The sequence below is a fragment of the Tupaia chinensis genome, unplaced genomic scaffold (assembly GCF_000334495.1).
Source record: "Tupaia chinensis unplaced genomic scaffold, TupChi_1.0 Scaffold000624_1, whole genome shotgun sequence".
NCBI classification, from domain to species: Eukaryota; Metazoa; Chordata; class Mammalia; order Scandentia; family Tupaiidae; genus Tupaia; species Tupaia belangeri.
The window spans coordinates 579,475-590,861 of record NW_006160144.1 but is presented as its reverse complement, the minus strand read 5'-3'; the positions used below and the strand labels follow the sequence as shown (position 1 = coordinate 590,861).

Sequence of the window (11,387 nt, the reverse complement as noted above, 5' to 3'; positions counted from 1 at the left end):
CAGGTGGGTGTGAAGGTGCCATCTAGGTGAGGTATAGTGATACTGCACTGATAGGGTGTACAGAATAGTGTTGCACAGCTCTTTCAGCTAAGGTAGGCACTGGTAAAAATTGGAGGAAGTTGCAGCAACTTAGGTGTGGTTGTCTACAGTGGTAGCAAAGGCTGTCATAGTCTTTGGTGGCAAAGAGTGCCAGGGTCATTCTGATAAGTTTTTCACTCACAGGGGAAATCCTGGTCAAGAAGTATCAGGTATGACTTATTGTATGCTTGTAATGACAATGGTACTAGTAGTATCTGATATGCAGTGCACGTACAAAGGCCACAGAAGCATGGTTTTGTAGGTACTCATGGAATGACTGCAGCTCTAGGGTTCAGATTGACAGTCACCAGTGCCTGAGATGCAAGTTCTCCCAGTGCTAAGTTGGCAATGGTGTGCCAAGTGTAGGTGCTTGTGGAGCAGCTGGAGAGCCAGTCTCAAGTGTGGGTATGTAGAGTTTTCATTAATTTTAGTAATGTATGTGTAGGTGTATTTTCTTTCATATTTTTCTAATTTAGGTTCTCTGTACTTGGATCTGTGCTTTGATGTCTTTCATTATATTTATCAAATTCTCAGTAAATTTTTTTCTCTTTTATTCTCTTTTGTTTTTCTTCTGAGACTCAGTTGCATGCCTAATATTATCCCACATTTCTTAGATGATGCTTTATGTATTTTTTTCTTTATATGTCTGTTAACTTTCTGTTTTCTTTTCCTTTGATTTTTATTTTTGCTTTTATTCTTACTTGGTATTTATTTACTTTGGGCTTTATTTATTGTTCTTTTGCTAGCTTATAAGTATAGCAGCTTAGATAATTGATTTTTTATTTTTCTAACATTTAGAGTTACAAATTTCCATTTGAATGCTTCTTTCATTGCTTGACACAAATTAGAATATGTTGCGCTTTAACACTTAACATATTTTCTAATGGATTATCTAGAGATGGACTATTTAATTTCCAAGTATTTGACACTCATATTTCATAGACATCCTAATCATTACTGATTTCCAATTTTTTTTTTTTGAGAGGTTTTTTCTGTAGGGCATGTGCGCTCACTGGAGAGTCAGAGAGAGACATAAAGTGAGAAATCACCCTCAGGCATGAATTTTAAGCCACTGAGCCTGGGATTTAAACTGTAGTCAACTACATGGGAATCCAGTGACATAACCATTATGCCATCTGCTGGTCTCATTGATTTCCAATTTAAAATTTTTAAAAATTCATTAAGATTTGTTTATAGCCTGGGATATGGTCTATCTAATGAATGTTCCATATCCACTTAAAAAAATGTATATTCTGCAGTTGTTGGATAGTGATCTATAAATATTAAGTTGGGACCAGCAGATTGCATAATGGTTACATTGCTGGACTCCCATGTGGTTGACTGCGATTTGATTCCTGGACCTGGTGGCTTAAAACTCACATGGGGGCATGCGTGTGTGCATGCCCCAAATCCCAAGAACAGGATGGATGAAAGTGATTATGGTATGGCTGTATCCTGGGGGGTGATTTCTCGCTTTCTGTCTCTCTGTCTCTCCAGTGAGCACATGTACTCTATAGCAAAAATCTCTCTTCTTATTCTTATTGATGTTTATTCTACTGTCCTATTAATTACTGAGAGCAAGCTATTAAAATCTCAATTCTGGGGAACCAGCAGTTAGCGTAATGGCTATGTCGCTGGACTCCCACGTAGTCGACCGCGGTTCGTGTCCCGGACCCGGTGGCTTAAAACTCACGCCGGGCGCGTGTGCGTGCGTGCCCAAGATCCCGAGAGGAGAATGGAGGAGAAGGGATTGCGGCGTGACTATCCCCCCTGGGGGGTGATTTCTCGCTTTCTGTCTCTATGTCTCTCTCTGTCTGTCTGGCGAGCGCACGCGCCCTACAGTGAAAATCTCTCAAAAAAAAAAAAATCTCAATTCTGATTGTGGAATCATCTGTTTTCTCCTTTAATTCTGTCTTTTTTTCCCCCTTTATTTACTCTGAATGCTTTTGTTACATGTATACTTTATTTGCAACTGTGGCAAAATTTATGTCTATGACCTTTTGGAATATATTTTCTTGATTGTTCTTTTTATTTTTATTGCCTTTCTATTCCTTTTCCCTACTTTCTCCACTTACATTTGTATTTTTTGTGTGTCTATTTCTTGTAAGCTAACTTAAATTATTTTGGAAACAGAGAGCAGAATATAAATAAATACAAAATAATACTACCTTTTTTCTTAGTCATAATTTTGTATGATGGAAAACTTTTACCTCTCATCTTTATAAAGGAGAACAAGAAAATTTCTCTCTAACTTAAAGTATCTCTTTCCAGAAGAGAAAAATAAACTTTACGACAGCAACATTCATAAAAGTGATGTTACAGCCATTTCTGATCTTCATCAAAATTTAAATGCCATAGGAATCTTTCTGTCTGATGACAAAATACAGAAGGCTTTGGATAATACTAATCCTAATGGTGAGAAATTATTTCATTTTAAACCTACAAATTTAACATTTCAAAAATTTCACCTTAATGCTCACAAAGATATAACCAATATATAGTTATATCTGTCTACCTGTCTTTAATGAAAAATTCAAAAGTATTTTCTTATTTTTTTAATTGATGTGTTTATATGGAAGGAATTGATTTTTTTAATGTTTTTAATTGCTAGAGGGTGTGTGCATTTGTCAAAGAAAGAGAGAGAGGAAGAAAGAACCCCCCCACCGCCCCAGTGAGGCATGTTCACATTACAATCCCTTCTCTATTTCTCCATCCCATTGGAGTTTGGAGCACATATGCACATATGTTCAGTGTGTTTTTTAAGCTGCTGAGGCTGGGATTGAAATTGTGGTTCACTATATGGGATTTGGCTCCCTGAACCACTAGGTATGGACCAGCCTGAATTGATTTTCAAATTAATATCTTTGGGAGCTTTTATTTTTAATCTGCATATCACATTAATCACAATGTAATTGTTGGTTCTCCACTTTTTGTGTTTTATAGCTCTAATTTTATAACTCTAATTTTTTTTACAAGAATATCTACATTGTTCCTCCCCCCTTTTTTTAATAGATGAAGTGGTGCATTTTAAGGATTTTATCAGAGAATTGACCAATACTGATGAATTTATTGAATGCCAAAGTAAGTATAAAATTTGAAATAAATGTGAATAGAAACTTCATGTTTGTGGATTAGTAACATTAGTGAGATATGTGTGTGCGTGTATGTACAGAACTTTAAACAGAACTCTACCATTCCCATTTTTCATTTTCACATTTATATATAGTAGAACTCTAGGTTCTCAAATTTATGAACATATGTTTTTCATAATATTTTTAAGTTACTTTGTGTATCTCTTTGTATTTTTTTATGTAATCTTTTAGGTTATTTTTCCTTTTTATTAATCTTCTCAGAGGTTTATCTATTTTATTATCAAACTAAACAGCTTTTCATTTTTTTATTACCATTTTGTGGCTTTATTTCTGTTTTATTTTTATTTCTCTTCTTTATGTCTTTTTATTTATTTGGCTTTACTCTCTTAATCTTTGTGTAAAATTTTAGCTAAATGCTTACCTCAGCTTTTTCTTCTGTCTGTTTTGAAATTTCAGAACAATCAGGCATCAAAACAACATTGGAACACAGACATTAAGATTAAGAAGTGAAGTCCTAAGATTGGGGTATTAAATAGGTGTTAACATAGGGATCAGCAAATGTTGTAATAGTTACATTGCTGGACACCTACGTAATCAACCATGGTTCAAGTCCTAACCGGGGGCTTAAAACTCATGCTGGGTGCATGTGCATTTCCAAAAATCCCAAGGAGAATGGAGCAGAAGGGATTGCTGCATAGCCATCCCCCCAGGAGGTGATTTATCGCTTTCTGTCTGTCTCTCTAGAGAATGCATATGCCCTATAGCAAAAATCTCTCAAAAAATAAAAAAGGTGTTAAATAAGCAAATTCTCTCTAAATAAATCTGTAATTGATGCAGTTCAAGTCAGTATCCCAGGAAAATTTTGGTGGGAAACTTGACAAAATAATTCTAATATTTATTTGAAAGTCTAGAGGTCTGTGAATTGCTTGACCATTTTGAAAAAGAAGTATGATGGGGAACTTGTCTTACCATATATAAGGACATGTTATAATGCTATCGTGATAGTCTTACAAATAGACTAATACATCACAATATAGAACCCACAGAGGTTCATGTATATGGAAAATGATAGAGAACTTGGTATTGGATAGAGATGGCACCATCAATCAATGGGGAAAAAGATGTATTATTAGTGTATGATTTTGGAAACTGGTTTGTTCTGTGGAAGAAAACAAAGTTGAGTTCCTACTTTATATCACACACAAAATAATCCTCAAATGAATTAAATGAAATTTAAGATGGATCTTAAGGGTGAAAGCTTTGAAGCTGGTGGGAAAAAACGTTGGAGAAAATATGGTGCCTTGTATTGTGAGAGATTTCTTTGTGTGTGTGTGTGTGTGTGTGTGAGAGAGAGAGAGTTTTCTTACATGTGACTTTCAAAAGCAAAGCTATATGGAAAAAATTTGTGATTTTATAAAAATTAAATATTTCTATTTATTGCAAGATCCCCCCAAATTACCAAGTATGTAACAGGCTAAAAGGAGATAATTTCAACCTTTAGAGCTAACAAAGTGTTAATATTTCAAATATATAAAGAAATTCTACAAATCAGCAACAGAAAGAAAAAGAAAATAATTGGAAACATGATTAAACATATAAAGCAAAACATGTGAAGCGTGACCAAAATAGTTTTATAGGAAAGGTTTTAGCTTTAGATATTTTTATTTAGACTATGAGAAATATTGAAAATAATTTATCTTAAGTGTTCAAATCACAAAACTAAATAGCAACATAAGTAACAAAATATCAAAACAGCCCCCTCTCCCTGAACAGTAGTCAGACACTAATAAAGTTAAAAACAGAGTTAGTAAAATAGAACACACACATATAAATAAACTTTCCATTTAGCCAAAAGTTGGTTCTTTAAAAGGACTAATAAAATAGAAGTATGATGAAAGAAAAAATAGATTATACATATAAGAAGACAGACAAAACTGTGGACATAGAGATTTAAAAATATAAGTAAATATACTTTTTAAAAAGTTAAGGGAACCAGCAGTTAGTGTAATGGCTATGTTGCTGGACTCCCACGTAGTGGACCGCGGTTCGCGTCCCGGACCCGGTGGCTTAAAACTCACGCCGGGCGCGTGTGTGTGCGTGCCCAAGATCCCGAGAGGAGAATGGAGGAGAAAGGATTGCAGCATGACCATCCCCCCGGGGGGTGATTTCTTGCTTTCTGTCTCTATGTCTCTCTCTGTCTGTCTGGCGAGCGCACGCGCCCTATAGCAAAAACCTCTCAAAAAAAAAAAGGAAAAAAAAAGTTAATAAAATATTGGTTCATTAGCATCTCATTAATGGCACTGTCAGTCTTTCCAAATATTTGGATAAAGGGAGTAAAGCTACTTTTAAAATTAAACAAAAATTTTTTTTGAGGGAGGAGGTTTTTGCCATAGGGCATGTGCACTTGCCAGAAAGACAGAGAGAGGCAGAAAGACAAAAAGCGAGAGATCACCCAACAGAGGGGATGGCCACGCCACAATCCCTTCTCCATTCTCCTCTCAGGATCTTGGGCTCCCATGCACACACGCCAGGAGTGAGTTTAAGCCACTGGGTCCGGGACTCGAACTGTGGTCAGCTACATGGGAGTCCAGTGACATAGCCATTACGCTAGCTGCTGGTCCCAATAAAAATGTTTAAAAAAATTATGGCACCATTTTATTTGGGATCATTTTAGTCCTTAGTTGCATAGCTCTGTGAGATGCCCACGTAAGGTAAAAATAATTCAGTATTGTTTTGTAATATAAGCATTTAAACCTATAAGTTTTGTAGAGCTTTCAGTTTAGAGGATATTGCAGAAAGGCAGAAAAGATTGAGTACTATATAAAATGAATATATTTTATTCAAATCAAGTTGTTATGTGCTTATCTGGTTAAACTAGCCAGCTATCTTTGTATTTTGTCATCAACATTTTTACATAGAAATAGAAAATGCATGGAACATTGTTAATAGTGTCTCTGATGGGAAAGTTGAAGTTAAAGACCTTTTATCTACTTTGAAGAGCATGGAGAAACCTTTAAATGGAGAACAGCTTAAGGAGGTACTGAACTCTGCAACAGATGGTGAGTACTTCAGTTACTTCTTTCTTTCTTTCTTTTTGCTTTTTTTTTTTTTTGAGAGGTTTTCGCTATAGTGCACGTGCGCTCCCCAGACAGACAGAGAGAGACATAGAGACAAAAAGCCAGAAATCACCCCCTGGGGGGATGGTCACGCTGCAATCCCTTCTCCTCCATTTTCCTCTTGGGATCTTGGGCATGCACGCACATGTGCCCGGCGTGAGTTCTAAGCCACCGGGTCCGGGACGCGAACCATGGTCAACTACATGGGAGTCCAGCGACATAGCCATTACACTAACTGCTGGTTCCCAGTACTTCAGTTACTTCTTAGGTCTCTTGTTTAGAGTATACATGTTCACACCGGCTAAACTTTTCTTTTTAAAGGATGGTAATACTATACATTTAGAGAAGTAGTTATATAACTCAAATGTTCACATATTGATCAATATGAATTATTATAACCCTTTTGGAAAGTAGATGGATATTTTCATTTGGACAAGACTAATAAAAAGAAGTGATCTCATGGATTATCTGGTGACTTGGTGGTTAAGTTGACTGGATCCTAAATGGCCAACAGTGTGTTTTGAATCTTGGACTCAGTGACTTTAAAAACATGCCAGGTGAAAGTGTGTGAATGACCAAAAGCTAGATAGAAGAATGGAGGAAAAGGGCTTGTGGTGTGACTATTTTCTCCTAGTAGGGTGGGGGGTGTTTTCCCAATTTTCCCTTCTCTCTTATGCCTCTCTCCAGCAAGCTCACATGCCCTATAGCAAATTTAAAAAGAAAGAAAGAAGTAATCTTGTTATCCATGTTTTAAAATTAGTTGCTCATGGGACCATCAGATGGTATAATGGTTACGTCGCTGGACTCCCATGTAGTCGATTGCAGTTCAAGTCCTGGACCCAGCAGCTTAAAACTCACACCAGGCATGTGTGTGTGCATACCCAAGATCCCAAGAGGAGAATGGAGGAAAAGGAATTGCAGCGTGGCCATCCCCCCTGGGGGGTGATTTCTTGCTTTCTATCTCTGTCTCGCTAGAGAGCACATGTGGCCAATAGCTAAAATATCTCTCTAAAAAAAAATTAGTCCATTAATTGGAATGTAGTGATCAAAATAAGAAATATGGCAGAACCCTACTTCCCCACCCCTGCCCCCAGATTCTAGAGATATTCCTTCTTATAAACAGAGCTCTGTGGGCTTTTGAATTTCTTTATTTATAATATGATCTTAGCTACTTTATCATTGTTTGATATTTTTAGGCTAGCTGCAGTAGTGAAAGACAGGAATGAGATTCAATAAGTTGACTTTGTACATGTTCACACCGGCTAAACTTTTCTTTTTAAAGGATGGTAATACTATACATTTAGCGAAGTAGTTATATAACTCAAATGTTCACATATTGATCAATATGAATTATTATAACCCTTTTGGAAAGTAGATGGATATTTTCATTTGGACAAGACTAATAAAAAGAAGTGATCTCATGGATTATCTGGTGACTTGGTGGTTAAGTTGACTGGATCCTAAATGGCCAACAGTGTGTTTTGAATCTTGGACTCAGTGACTTTAAAAACATGCCAGGTGAAAGTGTGTGAATGACCAAAAGCTAGATAGAAGAATGGAGGAAAAGGGCTTGTGGTGTGACTATTTTCTCCTAGTAGGGTGGGGGGTGTTTTCCCAATTTTCCCTTCTCTCTTATGCCTCTCTCCAGCAAGCTCACATGCCCTATAGCAAATTTAAAAAGAAAGAAAGAAGTAATCTTGTTATCCATGTTTTAAAATTAGTTGCTCATGGGACCATCAGATGGTATAATGGTTACGTCGCTGGACTCCCATGTAGTCGATTGCAGTTCAAGTCCTGGACCCAGCAGCTTAAAACTCACACCAGGCATGTGTGTGTGCATACCCAAGATCCCAAGAGGAGAATGGAGGAAAAGGAATTGCAGCGTGGCCATCCCCCCTGGGGGGTGATTTCTTGCTTTCTATCTCTGTCTCGCTAGAGAGCACATGTGGCCAATAGCTAAAATATCTCTCTAAAAAAAAATTAGTCCATTAATTGGAATGTAGTGATCAAAATAAGAAATATGGCAGAACCCTACTTCCCCACCCCTGCCCCCAGATTCTAGAGATATTCCTTCTTATAAACAGAGCTCTGTGGGCTTTTGAATTTCTTTATTTATAATATGATCTTAGCTACTTTATCATTGTTTGATATTTTTAGGCTAGCTGCAGTAGTGAAAGACAGGAATGAGATTCAATAAGTTGACTTTGGAATGGTTAGAAGGCATCCATTCCATGCTCCTACTTGTCATTTACCTCAGGAATAGGGCAGAGACAGCACTTAATTACTTGCCTTAGCTGACTGCTGGGACAAGGTTGCAATCAGTTCTTGGTCTGTTTCTTTATTATTGTTGTATAAGAAATTTTTCTACCTCAATTTTGAATTCATTCATCATGTTAACCAAATAAATCTTCTATTAATATTTGCTAAACTGAGGAGTTTTAGATATGTTGATTAAGATGTATAAATAATTTATTTATTATTTACATTTGATCACTGTGTATCATTACAATATACCAAAAGAATTTTCCCATTCTGAATACACTGTATATTGGTTCAGTCAAAGATATTATCATACATATTATCATCAACAGAAGATTTTCCATTTTTGTGTTCCTTAAATGTTTTAGTTCTTTCTTTTCCCCCCTTGATTCCCTCCCTCTCACTTTCCCATTCCCTGCCCTCCTTCCACACTGTCTCTAGTATCCACAGTTGCTTTCCATGCCATTATACCTTCCAATATTTCAGTTTCTGCCATAGAGTCCAGACATTTCGTATATATTGGGTGGAACATAAAATGCCTCTCTTTCATAGTCTGACTTTCTTTGTTTAACAGTAAATCCTCCATATTTGTCCACTTTCTATCAAATGAGACAATTTCATTGATTATTTTATAGCTGAGTAGTATTCCATAGACTGTTTGTACTATACTTTTTCAATCCATTCATCTGTTTGTGGACAATTGGGTTGATTCCATGTCTTAGTAATTGTGAATAATGCCACAATAAACATGGATGTACAAGTGTTTTTCTGATTGAATGCATTCTTACCCTTTGGGTAAATACCCAGGAGTGGAATTACTGAATCACATGGTAGTTCCATTTGTAGGTCTTTGAGAAATCTCCATATTGTTCTCCGCAGTGGCTGTACTAATTTACATTCCCACCAACAGTGTAGGAGAGTTCCCTTTTCTCCAAAGCCATGCCAGCACTTATTATTTTTTTTTAATCTTAGCTATTTTGACTGGGGTTAAGTGGTATCTTATTTTGGTTTTGATTTGCATACCTCATATGATAAAGGGATGTTGAACATTTTTTCATATGCTTTTTGGCTGTTCATATGTCTTTCTTAGAGATTTGTTTGTTCAGCTCATTTGCCTAGCTTTAATTGGGTTGATCTCCACCCCCCCACCCCGAGTGAGCTGCTTGAGTTCCATCTATGCCCTTATCTGAGGCATAGCTTGCAAATTTATTCTCCCATTCTGAGGGTTGTCAGTTCATTCTAATTATTGCTTCTTTTGCTGTGCAGAACTTTTTAACCTAATGTAATCCCACTTGTCTGATTTTGGGATTATTGCCTGTGCTTTAGGGGTCTTTTTTTTGGAGAGGTTTTTGCTATAGGGTGCGTGTGTTCACCAGACAGAGAGAGACAGAGAGACAGAAAGCGAGAAATCACTCCCCAGGGGGAATGGTCACACCGCAATCCCTTCTCCTCCATTCTCCTCTTGGGATCTTGGGCACGCATGCACACGCGCCCGGCGTGAGTTTTAAGCCACCAGGTCCGGGACGCGAACCGCGGTCGACTATGGGAGTCCAGCGACATAGCCATTATGCTAACTGCTGGTTCCCTACGGTCTTATTTAAGAAATCTTTGCCTACTCTAAGGTCTCCAAAAGTTTCCCCTGTGTTTTCTGTCCCGGCCTGCGGGAACGTATCGGGCAGAGAACTCGAGCGAGGGGGCGGAGGTCTGGAACCGGTGCAGCATCTCAGCATGGGAGCGAAAGAAGTATCACAGCTCACACAGTGTCACAGCTCTTGATGGTATGAAGGTTTCGCTCCTTTATTGAGGGCTAGAGCACTTTCTTATATACACAAGGCAGAGGGAGGTAGGCGGGGTTTACAGCGGACCTAATTGAGGACCTGTCAGTTCTGTCTGTACCAGGAGGTCTGCGTTCCTGGTGTATGTGTCAAGGTCGCACGGGCCATTTTAAGCAGTGATGGTCATGGCAGGCGATTTGAAGTCACAGTTTTCTACCAATAGTTTTATAGTTTGAGGTCTTAGATTTACATCTTCAATCCATTTTGAGTTGATTTTTGTTAGTGGTGAGAGATTAGGGTCCAGTTTCATCTTTCTGCAGGTGGGTACCCAGCACTATTTGCTAAAGAGATTTTCTTTCATCACTGGATTGAGTGGTGCCCTTTGTCAAAAATCGGATGGTTGTATGTTTTGGGATTTATTTCTGGGGTCTCTATTCTGTTCCACAGGTCCACATCCTGTTTCTGTGCCCATACCATGCTATTTTGATTATCACAGCTTTGTAATATATTTTGGGGTCAAGGAGTGAGATGCCTCTTACTCCATTTTTATTATGCAGTATTGCTTTGGCAATATGAGATCTTTTATGATTCCAGACAAATTCTATGATTGTTTTTTCTAAATCTGTGAAGAATGTCTCTGGTAATTTGATTGGGGTTGCATTTAATGTGTAGATGAATTTAGGTAGAACTGACATTTTGATTAAATTCTTCCAATCCAGGAATATGGGACATAGTTCCACTTTTTTGTGTCATTTTTAATTTCTTCTTTTAGTTTTTCATAGTTTTCCTTATAGAGTTCTTTGACTTCTTTCGTTAGGTTTATTCCTAGGTATCTTATACTTTTTCTGGTTATTGTAAAAGGAGTTGCCTCCTTCAATTCTACCTCAATCTACTCACTATTTGTGTATAGAAATGTTACAAATTTTTGCATGTTAATTTTATATCCTGCCATTTTACCGTATTCATTTATCACTTCCCGGCATTTTTTTTTTTTTTCACAGATTTTTTTTTGGTTTTCTGTGTACATAATTATGTGATCTGCAAATAGAGATAGATTTACTTCTTCT

At 37.2% G+C, this 11,387-nt stretch overlaps 1 protein-coding gene across 1 annotated transcript in view; it reads left to right on the top strand.

Annotated features, from left to right (window-relative positions):
- The window catches only part of LOC102485663 (EF-hand calcium-binding domain-containing protein 13-like), a 109,130-nt gene that overhangs the window by 6,747 nt on the left and 90,996 nt on the right, over positions 1-11,387 (top strand). Inside the window, exons 3-5 of the mRNA XM_027775989.1 lie at positions 2,350-2,493; positions 3,091-3,159; positions 6,089-6,229. Of these exons, the coding sequence (XP_027631790.1) occupies positions 2,350-2,493; positions 3,091-3,159; positions 6,089-6,229 (354 nt within the window). The remainder of the gene's footprint in view (positions 1-2,349; positions 2,494-3,090; positions 3,160-6,088; positions 6,230-11,387) is intronic.